Source organism: Podarcis filfolensis (assembly GCF_964270895.1).
Source record: "Podarcis filfolensis genome assembly, chromosome: 5".
NCBI lineage: Eukaryota > Metazoa > Chordata > Lepidosauria > Squamata > Lacertidae > Podarcis > Podarcis filfolensis.
The window spans coordinates 56,230,012-56,247,719 of record NC_139608.1 but is presented as its reverse complement, the minus strand read 5'-3'; the positions used below and the strand labels follow the sequence as shown (position 1 = coordinate 56,247,719).

Here is a 17,708-nt window from a genome sequence, read left to right as displayed (position 1 = left end):
GTAAAATGATATAGGCAGTATTTGGGTGGTGGTTTGTAGGTCAATGTTGTATATTCAGTGTGACATCTTGCTGCAAAAATGAGCTTTGGGGAAGTCCAACACCTTCCTATAATGCTAGTTCACTGCCTCAGTTGCAGTTGCAGTTTTTCTTCCCCTTTTTTTGTTAAATACACTTTCTTTTCTATAGTAAAAAATGACATCACATAGTTGATCAGATTCAGCTACAGTGTTACAAGGCTGAAGAAAACTGACGAACAGAAGCATGGTTGTAAAGCAGTTGCTACTTGGTTATATGCTGTGGGCAACATTTGAATCTGAATGTATGCTTAGATACCTGTGTCCATCTTTTTGTGTCTGTTGAAAAAATCACTGAAAAAGTGCATTTCACAAGGAGGTTGCAAATTGTGCCCACCCCCCACCCCCCAATGTGGCTCAGCCTTAGTGGTCTTGCATATGCAGAATATCGCATGATGTTGCAGCCATCAAGTGATGAACTAAGCCAATATTTGGCTTCTTATGTTGTTTGAACCTGGTCTCATGGTTAACAACAGGCTGTAGCCAACAAATTATTGGCCTTAATTAATGGACATTGCTTTCAATGGGAATGACTTGACACTGAATATTATCCAATGTGGATTGGAAACTTCTTTCTACAATAAAGTTTACATATAACCCTGATCTAGGATTTTCCATTTTAAATATGAAAACTGTAAGAAAGAAATTCTCACTTGTGTTGATGTAAATCAACAGTATCTCTGTCTTCTTCTTTTTTTTAAAAAAAGGCAAAAAACTTTTATGCACTATACTATTTTAAAGCAATAGACAATACACATGAATAAATATTCACAATTTATGTTCACAAGACTCCATTGTTTTCTCTTGTAGGGTGCTTTTATTTTGTCCATGAAATGCATAGAAATTGTTTCAATTACTCAAAAAGTTACATTACTCTTATTAAGCCAACTGAATGTGCCTGTATTTTAATTTACTAATACATTTATCAAAAATCAACATTTCTAGTAGACGACCATTTACCACACATAAAAATAATTAATGTGCCTTGGAAATACAGCCTTGAAATGTTTTTTGCATTATTCAGTATATATGCTGAGATCAGGGGTGAAATGTCTCCCTTCATTTTTTTTGAACAATACTTCATCTATTTTTCTACTTAGTCAATTTATCTTTAAAAGATCATGAAAGACAATGGAAATTTAAAAGAAAATAAAGTTAGCTGCTGGCTCTTTACTTTGGCCTAAATTCCATTACCTCACGCAAAAGTCTAACAGTTAGCAAAAAAAAGAAATTTGTCTTGGTTACATTTTACAGAGAGATATTTAGAGAGCTTGAAATCTGTGCTAAGTGATCTTGGCATGAAACCTGTGTAATAGAACATAGTAACTGGCTTGGAGTTAAGGGTGAGATTCCAGAAGGAGAGAATAATATTAGGTGAATAAAAGCCAAGTAATCAACTGATGATGTATTAAGCTGTCTGACCTTGAGAGTTCATTCAGGGAGGAAACCTATCTGTTATTACCCCTTCAAGACTTTCAAAATAAATTCAGCTTGGATTAGAATCTGGATAGCTATGATCTCTTCAAATCCTTATTATTTCGTTCTTATTATTCCAAGGGCACAGTACAAATTGGTTCCAATCAGCTTTTCTGATGCTGAGATTTTAAGAAATCAAATGAATTAATACAGACAGGGCTATAAGAACCCTTTCTAATTAAGAACTGAACTTTGTAAGGAATAACAGCAACTAACTAGAAACTTGGGATTGTGGTGGATAGATCAATTTTTTTTAATTTTAATTGTTTTTTTGCCAGCTTTTCAGTTTATCTTCCCTCACAAAATGTCTCACGTCACAATTACTGACAAATAACAATATACTAAAATGCCAAGTTATTAAAGAACAGACACATCGAACATTACAATTAGCAGCTGCAGAAAAAAACATTAATTAAAGCCCAGTACGATGCAATTACCCAAATGTGGATTTAAACAAGAAAGTCTTTAATGCTAATGGACCAGAGAAAAGGACCTTAGAGGCTGATCTCAAAAATCTGACATATTCATATGGGTGCGGTTAGTCATTCAAATATCCTGGTCCCAAACCATTTAGGACTTTAAAGATTAATACCAGTACCTTAAATTGAACCTCCACTCAATGTGTGCTCCTGCTGAAAAAGACAAAATCCATGCTAGGGATTGTTAATAAATAGCCTAAGTGACTGAAAATAAAATGGCCATGATCATAAAGATGTTAGCTATAGATCTGTGGTTCATCCATATTTGGAATACACTGTATAGTTCTTGTTGCTTGTCTCAAAAAGGGAAACAGTACAGCTTTAAAAGGTGCAAGAAAAGGCCACAGTTTTAGGGGTATGGAACCTGTTTCCTACAAGAAAAGGCTGATTGATGTCTCTGAGCCCACCAGATTCTACTCTATCCATTGCTTGGTTTAGTGCAGATCTGTTATGCACAGAAATAAACATCCACGTTGAATTATACTTGTTACACAATTTAGTTGCATTTTAGTGTCCCACTGATGCAGATGATACATTTGGGTGGGTTTTGTTTTGTTTTGTTTATTTATTAAATTTGTGCACAGCCCTTCATCTGAAGATAACAGGGTGGTTCACAACATAAAAGTAAGTTCCCAGTTAATAGTGGATGCATGCCCATTCTGCCAGGTTGGTAATAATTAGTCAAAAGAAACTGGATTCTTTGTTGCTGCAATAACAAATATGTCCCTAAAGGAGAATATGTTGCTAAACTCAAGGCTTCAGTTGCTTGGACTCTACTCAAGACAATCACATACTGCTCAATTCCCAGACTTCTTTTTTTCCAAAAAATAGCTGAATCGGTTACTGCTTTCCAGCTTCAGACCCTTCTAAATTTGTTTCTGTGTCTCTGCCATTCTTTTCTTGATCAGGGTAAGATACTGAGAATTTGGGCTTATCAACACCTATCTTTTGCCCCTCTCTTTCCAGGTACAAGTCCATGCTTTCAAGTGCCATGTCCAAGCTCCTCCCTTTTTTCTGCCCTGTAGCTTTCACCACAAAAACCCGCTTTTTAGTGCTCAATTGGAGCAAACATCAATTTAGGTTTTCCGGGGATTGATGTTTGCTTTGACTGAGCTTTAAAGAGTGAGTTTTTGTGGGGAAAGCTCTGTAGAAGAAGAAAAAAGACATGCAGCTTTAAATAGCAGGAAATAGCCTGTAAAGATCGAAGGAACATCTTTCGTGAACTATTGCCACCTAGAAGTTAATGGGGAAGTTGTACTCTGTTAGTGTCATACAAGATGTGACCTAAATTGCATTAACACCATCAATGTTGCTGTGTTTATAAAAGTGTAACTAGCCACTGCAGCCCACTCACCCTTCCCCTCTAAGCAGCAGGTCCATGAAAGGGTGGGTAGTGGGAAAGGGGGCGGGAATTTAAACCTTCCTAGTCTGATGCTAACTGTGTGAGAGAGGGAGAGGCACTTTGTTTCTAACTATGGCTTATTATTATACGCAAATGGAACCTATGTAATCTGTGGCTAAAATAAGCATGAACAAACATTACTTGAGCTCTCTTGGGAGAGATGTAAAATCTTCTGCATGTTCTATGCGGAATATATAAAGTAACATTTGTGCAGAAAATACAGCATTTTAACCTAGTTTAGCGCATGTTTTTGGCAGGGTATATTTAAAACTGAGGTTGTCCCATTTTGCAAAAAGCAAATAGAAATATTTTCTGCAGACCTACTTGGCACTGCTGAATTATTATTTTAAAAAAATAAGTTTAAGCAAAATACATATACAAACAGGTAATAAATCTATACAAATGCATTTCTTATCCATATGTCTCTGCTACATTGATATTTTCTTTTTTTCCCTACACCACTTAGAGATATTTTAAATATATTAAGTGGTATAGAAATTAAATAATCAAGCATTTAATATGAATATTTATTTACAACGTCCATAAATGTGCATACTCACTCAGGGGAAGGTGGCCTACCCCTTCTCTTGTATTGTTGTAGTCAATCAAGTACCATCAGGTTATTTTAAAAGCCTTTCATTTACTTTAACTCCTTAATATTTTCATTATAGTCATAAGTTTTTCATAAGTTTTTGCAGAGGTGCTACTTGCCAGACCTTTTGATACCAAGATTCCAGTATAGTAATACAGAAGTTCTTTCAGTGCCTGGCAGTAATAAGCATCTGCTGCAACTAAAAAGTGGCTTATTAGTTCTTAATTTATGATACCAACCCCTTTGCATTTTGTTCCAACAATAATTTCAGCAGTGGGGAATTAGCCACACTTCTAAAACACAGCAGATAACCAGCTTCCTAAGCTGCCCTGCTTGAAATGGCTGATCACAATGACTTACGTGGTGCCTCTAAAACCAGCATATATGTTCAAGCTCTTGATCTTCAGAATGACCTCTGTTGTTGCTGAGCTTGTAGAAACACATCTAATACCTGAAAAGGTAAATATACTTCAAAATAATGTACTGTCATCAAAGATGGTTTGCCTTCTCTATTGAGAGTATGTAATTATATATACAGGTTTTTAAATAGGACCTAATAATAATTGCCTGACAATGAAGATTTCTTAAGGACTCATGAATAATCATACTCTTCATTTTGCATCTTTTATTTTTTTTTTTATCGAGAGATTTTTTAACCTGTCCTTAACTGGATTGTCCCACAACATGTTAGAGTAGTATTTAAAATAAAAGATAAGAGTAGGTATGATTATATGAATTAAAACATTTAACCACCAAACAAACAAACAGGAGTGGACTAACATCCAACAGCTGAGGCAAACAGATGTATTTTAACTTGGCAATGCCAGTAATGTTGGTGCCAGTTGTACCTCAGAGGAAAGGTAAAAAGGTAAAGGTAAAGGACCCCTGGACAGTGAAGTCCAGTTGAATTCGACTACGGGGTGTGGCACTCACCTCTGCTTTTAGGCCAAGGGAGCTGGCATTTGTCTGCAGACAGCTTTTCCAGGTCATGTGGCCAGCATGATGAAACCGCTTCTGGCGCATGGAACACCATGACAAGTGGCAGAGCGCATGGAAACTGTTTACCTTTCCACCGCAGCGGTACCTATTTATCTACTCACGCTGGTATGCTTTCGAGCTGCTAGGTTGGCTGGAGCTGGGACAAAGCCATGGGAGTTCACCCCATCACATGGATTTGAACTGCTGACCTTATGATCGGCAAACCCAAGAGGCTCGGTGGTTTAGACCACAGTGCCACCAGTGTCCCTCCAGGGGGAAGGATGTTCCCTAATCAGTATGTCACCACTAAGAAGGTCATGTCTTATGTTGCCCCCTATGTACTTTCTCTGGGGAAGTATAGCACATAATGCACTTTCCCTAGAATGGTAGGCATTTCCTCTGGAAGGACAGATCAGAATTTGGGGCTGCTTCTGGATCCATCTTTGTCAGTGCAGACTCAGGTAGCCCTAGTGGCTAGGAATGCCTTTTACTAGCTACAGCTGGTATACCAACTATCATAATCAGGCTGTTTTTAGATTGGGACAGTCTGGCCATATTGATCTGTTCATTGGTAACCTCCATGCTCGATTATTTATTTAAACAATTCATATATCACTTAGCTACACTAATCTCCAATCAGTTTACAAATACACAGTACAAAAAGTTAGCATCAGTTAATAATAATAATAATAATAATAATAATAATAATAATAATAATAAAATAAATTATTATTTATACCACGCCCATCTGGCTGAGTTTCCCCAGCCACTCTGGGCGGTTCCCAATCAAGTGTTAAAAACAGTACAGCATTAAATATTAAAAACTTCCCTAAACAGGGCTGCCTTCAGATGTCTTTTAAAGATAGGATAGCTGCTTATTCCTTCACATCTGAAGGGAGGGTGTTCCACAGGGTGGACGCCACTACCGAGAAGGCCCTCTGTCTGGTTCCCTGTAACCTCACTTCTCGCAATGAGGGAACGGCCAGAAGGCCCTCGGCGCTGGATCTCAGTGTCCGGGCTGAACGATGGGGATGGAGATGCTCCTTCATGTATATAGGACCAAGGCCGTTTAGGGCTTTAAAGGTCAGCACCAACACTTTGAATTGTGCTCGGAAACATACTGGGTTAAAAAGCTATAGCATGAAACTTCAGTTAAAAGCCTGGAATAAAATTGCAATGTGCTGGTAGAAAATGCTGTGGCTAGACTTTTATTGGGGACAGATTGTCACCAGCATGTAATTCCTAGTGCTCAAAAGATTGCCCTGCCTGCCCATATGCTGTTGGACCAGTTTCAAGACTCTTGTGGTCATTTACAAGGCCCTTAACAACTTGGGGCCAGGATGCCTGATCCTTAATATCCCTGTTCACTCACTGAAGTCTGTGAGGGGAATCATTGTTAGTGTGCATGTTAGATACATGGCTTGTCTCCACCAGGAGCCGCACCCAATTTTATGGAACTACTAGTTGAGCTCAGCCTGGTCCCTGATGAGCTTCTGGAACTTCCTGGAGAGATGTTGTTTTGTCTTAGACTTAGAGAATGATTTTATAATGTTAATTCATATTTGATTAATTGTTTTGGGTCTCCTGCACACCATTTAGAGAATAGTGTAATTAAGCAGTATATAAATTGTATAAATAAATGAGTGAGTGAGTCTCAGACCTGGAAGGATCCATTAAGCTGTTGCAATTCTGTTTTGTTCTTTTCAAGTTATATAGTATTTATTTCTTCTAAGTGTTGGAACCATTTGCGTAATATTAAAGTGGTAATCAACATTGCCTCTAAATATTCATGGCTATCAATGACTCCCAAGTGCCTGGTGAATGCCAAGGCTTAGGCCTGAAGCATTTATTTAGTATGGTAGAGGGATCCAGTTATTGCAAAGTTCGTTCCAACGCCTTATTTTAATCTAGCTGCTTTCTTGCATGAAAATGATATTTATGAATCTCTACTATTGACATGAAATAGATTACACCAGATGCTGGTGACCATAGTTGTTGTTTTTTTGTTTGTTTGTTTAAGTCTAGGCATTCTTAATAGTGTTCCTGAGAAAGTTCTGGTTCTGCCAAGTTGTAGCAATCTTATCCTGAGAGTTTGTGAGAAGTTTTGCACGTCTTCAGCAGTTCTCCGCAAACTTACTCCCACTGAAGATTTCATGGGATCCCAGACCAGCCCCTGGCCTAAGAGAACCTGCTCTGCCTGTCCCACCCACCACCCAAGTCCTTGGGAAGGCACTTAAGCAAATATGGAAAAAGAAGATCTCCCTGCTCTTCGCACTGATGCTGGGTGGGGCTGGAGTCCTTGGGAGCCCAGTCCTTGTGGGCGTATCATTAGGCAGTGTCCCTGTGGGAAAAGAAAGAGGTCATGGGAAATGCTTAGGTGGCTAAGCTCTTTGTGCCCATCCCAGTGTGTGTGATGCAATTACCTCACAAGGAGGAGAAGGAGAATACAAATGGAATAGCAAAAAAAAAATTCAGCTTCTTACATGCTTCTGTAGGGAAAGCCCTTTGGGTGTCATGTGGTACAATTCATACAGGAGTAATGTACCAAAACAAGCAGGGCAAAACAACTTAACAGGGGAGAGACCTGAGCAGGAAATCTTCTGGTAAATACCTCCGCTCCTGTGTCTTTGTTCTATACATCATGCCCTTACCAGACCCCCAGTACGAGGTGATCAGGAAATTAAGACTGTATTTCATCTTGAAATGTGAATTCTATACCATTCCTGATCTAGGGACCTTGTTTGCAAACATATGGAGAGGAATTCAACTCGGCGCTAAGCAGGTTGCTTAGTCAGCACAAACATTTCTGTTTGCCTGATGGAATGATCTATCTTTTTCTCCCCTCATGTTCAGTTCTGGAGGATCCTCCTGAACCCTCCCTCCTGCTAATTTGAAGAAGGAAAAGGAGGACCTTGTGCTAGCAGAAGTCCTTGCATGGGCTTCTGCTAGCAGGGCTTGTTAGCTGAATATTGCACAAGGATTTGAACAAGAGCAGTGGGTACCTTGGGTTAAGAACTTAATTTGTTCTGGAGGTCCGTTCTTAACATGAAACTGTTCTTAACCTGAGGTACCACCTTAGCTAATGGGGCCTCGCGCTGCTGCTGCGTGGTTTCTGTTCTCACCCTGAAGCAAAGTTCTTAACCCGAGGTACTATTTCTGGGTTAATGGAGTTTGTAACCTGAAGCGTCTGTAACCTGAAGCGTCTGTAACCCGAGGTACCACTGTATTTTATATATACGTCAATCCCTTATCCGTGGTTTTTATAATCCCTCAAAGTTTAAAAATCTACTCCAAGCAAAATCCCTGTGCATAGCTTTCTAGAAGAGGACTAGTATTTGAAATGCTAAAACACTTATGGACACACACACCCCATTGTCTCTAATAATGTTTTTAATTATAGCAGCAAGTTCTGATTTCCTTAATTATTGCTAATAGTTTAATGGCACACTGTCAATCAGTGATACTGAGGCCTGTAGCAATATATTGTTATTATTCTATCAATCTGCAGTTCAAGCACACACCTTAATTTATCTGAGGTACTAAATCAATAAAATAAATGTGTTTAAATATATTTGCAGTTGGCAGCATAAATTAAAAATAGATGTCAAAGAAAATGAAAGATTGTTGAGATACTAGCCAATGGTTTAATACAATTTTTTTTTTTGCAAAATCCTACTAATGCTTCCTTGCTGTTCACTTTACCTTAAACCCCATCTTCCTGCTGATCTTGTCACAATCTTCTTGGCAATAAGGGTCCCAATCTTACACATTTTTACCTGTCACAGAGCAGGGGTGCCTACATTTTCTGTTTGGAGTAATAGAATTAGTCTTCAATTTCATTTTTCAGACTCACCCAGCAGTGCTGAAACTTCTTATACAAACTGAAAGTGAGCAACTTATCATCATCCTGGAGAGAAATGAGTAAGTACTTCTAATTTGTATTCCTTGCAGTCTAGTAGTGTTAGTGAGTCGATTGCAAAGTTAAAATTGATGGGTTACATAATGCATGAGGAACTGTAGCTCAGACTGCTATCTAGCTTTAGAAAATAGCCTCATGTAACCATATTTCTAGGCTTTTTCTTGTTCAAAACAAGATGGTAAGTACATGTATAATTACGTATATCTCTTTCTACATTGCTTTAAGCCTGCTTCATTCCCCCACCCCTTTGTAACCATTATTCACACGGTTAAAGGCAGCCCAGTTTTCTTGAAACAAACGGTATTTCTTTATTGCTTCCTTTCATTATCACTGCTTAGTTTGATAGACTGTGGCCCAGTGACAGTTCCTGCTCATCTGGGACTCCAGGGGAGCAGCTTTTGCCATGTGGCATGGCTGTGGCATGGTCCAATGACTGCCATTTTCACGTGTGGCCATGAGGGGATGACCAGAGTCTCTCCTTCCAGCCATGCTAGCCCACAGGGAAAAGCCCTGGCCCAGGGGGTAAATCTGGTCACAGGGGAAGAGGCTGACCTGCCCCATTCCCTTCTAGTACTTAAGAGCATGGTTGCATGAAGTTCACCCTCTTTGGAGGCCAACTGCAGATTCAGCACCCACCCAAGCTGGAGGTGGCCTGGCTGAAGGTGAGGGCGCAGGCTTGTGTGAGGACCTTGCTATGGTTTCTTTGGTCACTGTATTCTGGGCCTGGGGGGGGGGTTTCCCCCTGCAGACAAATTGGCTGGTCTGCAGGTCACAACTCTGGCAGATAAGGCATTAGGTTGGATGCTTATTTGATTGGGTACTCTGTTGAAGGGGTTCAGGAAGGGTGTTTCTGTCTGGGGGCCCATATGGGGGCCAGAGGGCCATAGCACTTTTCCTAGTAGCGGCCCAAGTGGAGTTGATGCACCTGGTCCATGTCAGGGGCAGCTCCTCAGCTCTGGGTTGACACCACCATAATTATCAACCAGCAGGCAGGCTGCCTAATACCAGATTCATACCCAGTGCCTGGCCAAACCCTACTTACATCTGTAATCAGTACTTGGCCGATTTCAACCCAAGTACCAATCTCCTGTGTTTATTTCTACGCTGCCGGGCCCTTGCTGTGCTGTGGGCAAAATGCTCCTGTGATGGCAATCATCAGTTGGTTTGTCACTCTCTTTTTAGTGGATAAAACCACCTAGTAACCCTACCTGACCTTCTAAATGCTGAGGGGAAACTGCAGGAAATATAATAAGCTGTTCAGCTAAAATGTTTCCTACAGCCTCGCTCCTCCCAAGAATAGCAATGTATTGATCTTGAGCTTTCAGGTTGCTAATCAGCAAAGAGCATGGCAAAGGACTTGGGTGTGTCTCCTTTGTTTCCACCTAGAGTTGCACACCAACCATCTATTTGTTGAGCACTGGATTAGGCAACAAATCCTGTGGTGTGCAGTATTTATCAGTAATGCAATCTTGGTGTGTGTGTGTGTCTCATATCTTAGAATAGCTGTTCAGCTGGTTTCAGTCTTCTCAACCTGATTCTCCTAATACATAATAACTGTATACATACATATACATAGAGTAATAAGAAGTCGGAGGTTGTGTAGATGGTTTCTGTCCAACTAGGTACACAACTGTGGTATGGGTGAGGCAACTGAGCTAAAGCATAGGATGTGTATAACTTTCACATGCAAAACCAAAGAAGTAGAATCCTGATAGATATACTCCCTGGTGGTATCTCCTTTATGTGTTTGGGAGGGATAAGGTGAATGTGATTAAGAGCCTAATTTAGCAAGCGTCAAGATCCCAATCCCAATGATTATTTTCTTCCAAATATGTTTTTGATAATAGGAAATATCCTGTACACATTATAAGAATTACAGATAACCATATAAGCTAAAACAAAAGCAGGAAGGATTCAGGGAAGACATCCTCTCTACTAAGGTTTCATCCTTACCTCATATCTCCCAAAGTGAAGTCATTGCTGTTAGAACTGCGGTGGCACTTAGTCAGTGGACGGTGTGTGTGCCTCTGTTTTGTGGCAGACAATATATAAGGGAAGACTTCTGTTAGAGAGTTGTTATAATAAATAACTTACAGAGCTCAAAATTTGGTATACTTACTGTATTTAGATTTAGTAAATGACTGTACTGGGTTCATTTTGTGTGTTAAATTTGTAAGCTGCACACCTAGAGTATACATATAAAAATGTGAAGTATGGAGGCGAAAAACCTGTGTTTGTAATGGTGTCCATTTGACCAAAACAGCTACTTTTAGCCAGTGCTGGGGGCGGGGAGTGCTATAAAAATGACGTGCCAGTGCTTGCATATTGGTAATGGTGTCATGGGTGCCAACACTAAATGGCTTCCATGGCCAGCAATTAAAGAGGTGACGGTACTTCATACCAATGAATAACATCACAAAAAGCACTGCTTATAGCATTAAAACTCTTTTCCTGAAAACTTTGATTGAATTGTATTTCAGATCACAGTTCAGATACATTATTTCATTCAAATGAGACCCGATTAGCAAATCTATCACGGAGTTTTGAAAGTAGGCAATGATTTTAGTAACAAAAGTGTAAAAGGCTAAGGGTGGTATCCAGTGTTGCTGTTCCACTCATGCAGCAGACATCTGCTTGGGCAACAGAACTTTCCCTTCCTCTCCTCTCCCCCAAAGCCTCTCCTCAATATGTTTAACATATGCTCCAGAGGGTTTGGGATCCTCCAGAGTAGATTTGGGGCAGCACAGGGGGGCGGGGAGGAGAAGGAGGGGGAGGTTGCACAAGCAGAATTCCTCTCTTGCAACATCAGATACAACTCTTCCTGAGTTTTAATCACACATTTTAATTTAGCACCACATTATGATGAGAATAAATAGATGCATTCTAGAGACTTGCAATCTATTCAAAATGTGTTAGAAACACTTGCAGTGCCAACAGCCTTTCAAAATTGGCACTTCAGTGACCATTTACACAACATTTGCTTTCTCAGACTAACCAACTCTCTACTTAGCTATACTGTGTACAACAATAATTTATGGGCAAGTATTAAGCAAGCTTCAAGAATTTTGTCCTCATAAATGTTGTATGTATGTGGGTCAAAGTGATAATAGCCATAACATTGTCTAATGTTGTAGTTTTTCTTGGTGTATTTAAGTTGTCCTTGCCAGCAGAATAATGGTATATGTTTACTTTTTTTGCAAATATATTTTATTTATTCATTTTTTACTGTTTTATCCCACTTTTGTCCAGCTGAGCTCAAGTTAGCATGCATGGTTCTCTCCCTGACTTTTTAACCTTACAACCCTGTGGTTGTAAGACTGAGAGAAAAGTGATTGACCCAAGATCATCTCAGTGAGTTTCATGGTTGAAGTCGGAATTTGAACCTAGATCTCCTACCAGTCCCAAAACTGATACTCTAGCCACTGTATCACACTGTCTCTCCTTGATACAGGATAATAGACTGTGCATAATATAGGAACTAAAGAGAGAGAAAATGTGGTTGCTTTCCAGAAGAGGGAAGAATTAGGTTCCTTTACTGGGCCAGGTAGGCACCTTGCAGTATCTGATATCATTTTATTCATGCCCTAACTTCTCCTAAAGTTACCATATTCTACCAGCCTATCAAAGTCCCTCCAAGTTTGTTTCCTCAATATTTCTGGCTTTTGAAAATGCTTCCCTTTCAGAACAAATGAAAGTAGTATATTTTTATTAGTAGTATATACATATTATTGCATGCCACCCCAATCTCCGAAGGCTGTGAGATTCCTGGAGAAGAGTTCTAAGCACTTACACCAGGTTTCAGGTTACCTTTTGGAATGAGGCACAGTGGAGACTTTGGAGTCTTTATGATATTTGGTTTATTTACACATATATACAACCTGAGCCTTTCGATTCCAAGGAAACCAAACTCTGAGTAGGCACCTGGAAGCGCTGCAGTCTCGCACTGCTCAGAGATTGGATGGTATGCAACAATATTATCAGTGGCTCAAAACATAACTAAAAGAATACAAACAGCAGAAATTATATGGTGGGGAAACAGGACCTCCCAGAAGTATATGGCTGTTATAAATTATTTCTATATTTGTTATGTACTGAAGTTCTCACCCTGGGCCAGCAGGGGGATACTGTAGATAGTTATGCAAATGAAGGATCGAAAGTGACATTCAGTGATTGGATAGTTTGTATGCATAACTATCTTCAGTATGCCCCTGCTGGCCCAGGGTGAGAACTTCAGTACATAACAATATTGTAGTTTAAAAAGTTTATAAATTATCCCTTGGACCACTGACTGAGCTATTTCACCTGTCAGTCCTAGAACCAGCTGCTGCAGTGTAGTGTTTCAGTGAAAGCTGACAGCTGGAGTTACCCTTTAATTAAAATAAAAGTTGCTTTTTCAAAAATTACACTCCACTGTTACATCAATGCCAACATATTGCAGAGCAGTCAATCACATTCACAGTCATTGTGGTAGTGCTTGTGTCATTATTCCTGTCCGTGTTTTGCTTTAATGAAGTAAGTTCCATTCTCAGAATTCTTTTGCCTACACCCAGGCTGGGGGACACAGAGCGTTAAAGCATGGACCTCTGCCTGGAAAGAGTGGGGCAAAAGGTTGTTTGTGGATAAGCCCTAAATGTGTCTTTCACGTACCACAAAGCTTATAGTTTAGTAAATGGAAAATGTAAACTCCAATCTCTTTCTGTCTGATAAACTAGAAACCAGCTCAGAGGTTACACTAACATGTTTGTCTGCCTTGTGGGTCATTAGGAAAAACTGTAAACTATTATGTTGCTACTCTTCAATCCCTATCTATCATCCCTTCTTATGATGACTGTGTTTGGTCTCCTCCTGTTGTCTCTCCTTTGGTTTAGTTTCTTCTGTTTTGGTGTGGGCTCCAGACACTGAGAACCATAATGAATTCGTAACAAAACGCCAATTCATATATGCTTAATCCCATCATTAGGATGAAAGAAAAATTTTGGGGATTAAGATATATTTTTCTCCCAGCCTGCATAATTAGAAGCAGCTCATTTTTGTGACTTTGAAGAACAACTACATGAGCCATTGTCTCATAGAAAGTATCTAAAACAAGCACTGGAGCACAGCATGAAGCTGTACCAGCTAATTAAGTAGAGAAAGCAGTAGAGGAGAAGATATGCTTGCTTATGCAATTAACATATTAAAGAAATTCTCACTTTAAATTACCCCTTCCTATCTATAATTGCAACAGCAGAATGCCAGGTATCCTGATAACTTTATTCTACTATCACTTTGAAGGGAATACAAGAGGGTAATTGGCCAAGTGATGCTTGCTTCCTTTCACCTTCAGCTTATCTGGACGCAGCGCTGAATGCAATATTAACAAGAACCTAGAGCAAATGTAACATAATCATTTATGGATATAAAATGAACGAGGAAAGAAAAACCTCTTCCTCATATAGGTCAGTAACTCATTAATTGTAGTGTTCCTTCCGACACATAGGAGACAAACTGATCTTGGACAGACATCTTTTAAACAGCATGGTTTGAGCAATTTGGCAGCCAAATTATGCTGGCATAAGGTTAGTGTCAGGATCCTGTGCACTCCCAGCAGCAAAGCTATGCTAGCCAGGCTCCCTTCTCAGCATCCATGACAATCATTGCACACCCCTTTTTCCCCTCTACAAGCAGCATTGCATCATGAATGGGGTTGCAGCATATGTTTGACATGTCAATTTAGGGTGCCAAGGCAATGCCCAATTTAAGTAACAGAAGGCATGGGAATGCATGTGGTGACCCTCACGTGCATGCGGCATATTACTCTGCAGTCTTATCATCTGACTTGCCTTTTCCATCTCCTGTTCTTTGCTATCTGAAGTGAGCTTGGCTAGAAGCAAAGCATCTGGGGGGTAGACTCTAGCAGCCTTTGCCAACCCGAGGTGACCTCATGTTTTGGACTACAACTCCCATCAGCCCAGTCACAAGAACCCTCCTCGGTGGGGCTGATGGGAGCTGTAGTCCAAAATATATGAAGGCAGGGTATTGAAAATCCAGCAAACACATGTGCTTATTTCTTTTGCTCTTTAAATTAGATCTCTACCCTCTGCTTGTACTGAGCTAGGACACACCTATATTTAAAGAGATGAGTTGGCCACTGTCATAGCTCTTTTGCCCTAAATTGTAATATGGATGGGAGTGCATGACTAGCAACAAAAGAGAGGAAGGTGTCCTTATGTTGAAATGGGGATGTATTCCTCCCTTAGAACCCCTTATGTGCTACTCCAGTCTCCAAGTGGAGAGAGACTCCAGGGATTCTTGCACATACCCAGATTCAGTTTCCTTGAAATGGAGGTCAGTGGAAACTGTGGTGTCTTTAGGATATATGAGTTTATTTACACATATATACAGCCTGACCGTAGGATGCAGGGGTTCACAGCATTAGCACACCCATCGATCTTGCTGCCCCTTAGGTTTCCAGGGGAGCCCTAAAGTCCAGCACACAGCAAACATGTCTCTGTGTTTCATGCTTCCAGCTTACTTATCTTGTTCTTCTCTCCATCAGCCAGGTGGGGTGTGGGGAGATCCATCCATTTGTTCCCAAGGCAATGGAGCTCACTCGTTTAGGATGGAGCTCACTCCTTTTAGATGCAGATGTTGGGTACTTAACTGTGCAGCTAACTGTGCACCTTGACAAAGGGTCTGATTTGGCTGGTCCACCGGGTTCTCTTTTGGAGATTCTAGCCTCCTCAATGGTGCTGGAGGAGACTCTTGAGAGTCCCATGGACTGCAAGAAAATCAAACCAGTCCATTCTTAAGGAAATCAGCCCTGAGTACTCACTGGAAGGACAGATCCTGAAGCTGAGGCTCCAATACTTTGGCTACCTCATGAGAAGAGAAGACTCCCTGGAAAAGACCCTGATGTTGGGAAAGATTGGGGGCACAAGGAGAAGGGGACGACAGAGATGGTTGGACAGTGTTCTCAAAGGTACCAGCATGAGTGTGACCAAACTGCGGGAGGCAGTGGAAGACAGGAGTGCTTGGAGTGCTCTGGTCCATGGGGTCACAAAGAGTTGGACATAACTAAATGACTGAACAACAACAACAAGGCTAAACCCCTCAACTCATAATGCTAAATGTATGTTTTCATTCACAATTTTTGTCTCAAAGTGGTGTATAGCACAGGTTGTGGTGTCTTCCAAAACACATTTGATTGCATTCCTGTTTCTTCAAAAAGTTAGCTGGGCTTAATGCCAAAGCCTTGGGTTTCCATATACTATCACATATTGTTAGAAACGAAGTTAATTTCCACACTCTTCTTCTCCCCCGCCCCCTGCAAAAGGTTGACAGGTCCTCCATAGTGTCTCTAAAATAGCAAAGAGAATTGTAAACATGTTTTTGAAAGCAGGGTTGAACCTGCCCTTAATTAATTATTTGTTAGTTATTTTCAGTTTGATACATAGTCTCTAGGGCCTAATTTTGTTGAACCAGAGCAGGATAGATGACAGTATGTGCAAGGGCTTCTAAAATGTCTCTCCTTCTCCATACTCAAAGTGACAGACCCTTGGCTCACATTCAGGGTGATTTTTGTGTTTTCTTTCTAAAAATAAAGTCTTTAGCCCTTGCTGAAGGCACTATGGAGGAGACTGAATCATGTTTCCAGGATAACAAATTTGACAGGGATAGACACCAACTACTTAATTTATCTTCTTTCAGTATTCAGTGTTGTCCTTGAAATTTTACAGGTCTATAGTAAACAAACTTTACCTGCATTTGATTAGAATCTTTTAAAGTAGTACTGTTTCCCCCCCCTGTGAATATATAATTTATACTGAAAGATTAGCATGTCCTCTAAATATTAGTTAGGAAAAAGTATTTTGCAGCTCATTATAATGAGGAGGAAGAATGATGATCCATCTGCTTTCATAGGATCCAATTTTTGGCACCCACCTATTCAAACATAGGTATGTGTATAATTTTAAACTGTGAATTTCCCTTTCAGTAGGAAGACAGGTAAGCAATGCAGGATCCACTGATAAGGCCTAGTGCAAAGGTTTTCCAAATTTCCCTCATCTTCAGGACAATTGGGTTCTGCATGAGTTGCCCCACAGTGACATAGGATATATTATTTGAGCTTGGCCATAATCTAGAGAAAGCAAGTGCTTTTATTTTCAGATATGAAGGCTGCCTGCAGAGAACCCACCAAATCTGCCTAGAATTTTGCTCCATATGAAATTTGCTGGCAGCTTCACCTCCTTCCTTTTGTTGCTCATGTACACCTCTCTCTCTCTTCACTTTCCCAGCTTCCTATATCCTAAACTATTTCAGGCACAGTACAAGCCTGAAACAAAGGACAAGATGGCACCCTCTTTTCATGTACAGAAGCCAGCTGGATTTACATATACAGAATCCTGCTTGAATACGACATGTGAGGGCTATAGACTAGCTTATTCGGGAGCTGGCCTTGTGACGCATGTAGCCCTGTCCTTCAACACCCTGCCACCTCTCCCCATTCCCCCAGCAGCTTCCACCTGAGGCAGCTGGGCAGCTGTGACACTTTACCTAATGGTAGGACCATTTCTTTCTTTCTTTCTTTCTTTCTTTCTTTCTTTCTTTCTTTCTTTCTTTCTTTCCCTCTCTCTCCCGCCCCCTCCCCTTGATGTGTAGCTCAAGGTACTGTTAGTGGTTTTGCCTGTCTCAACACACATTCAGTCCCTGTCCACAGCTGTTGATTTGTGGTTTTTCTCTTGTGTTGACACAGCAGAAAAACACTGGAGCAATACAAATGAGTAAACTCTTCTACTAAAGCTCAGT

General features: G+C 40.3%; 1 protein-coding gene across 5 annotated transcripts in view; it reads left to right on the top strand.

The window, feature by feature from the left end:
• ADAM12 (ADAM metallopeptidase domain 12) overlaps positions 1–17,708 on the top strand; it is a 186,625-nt gene that overhangs the window by 40,425 nt on the left and 128,492 nt on the right. For all 5 annotated transcript variants that reach the window (XM_083616864.1, XM_083616862.1, XM_083616863.1 and 2 more), the window contains one exon: positions 8,850–8,923. In XM_083616864.1, the coding sequence (XP_083472990.1) occupies positions 8,850–8,923 (74 nt within the window). The remainder of the gene's footprint in view (positions 1–8,849; positions 8,924–17,708) is intronic.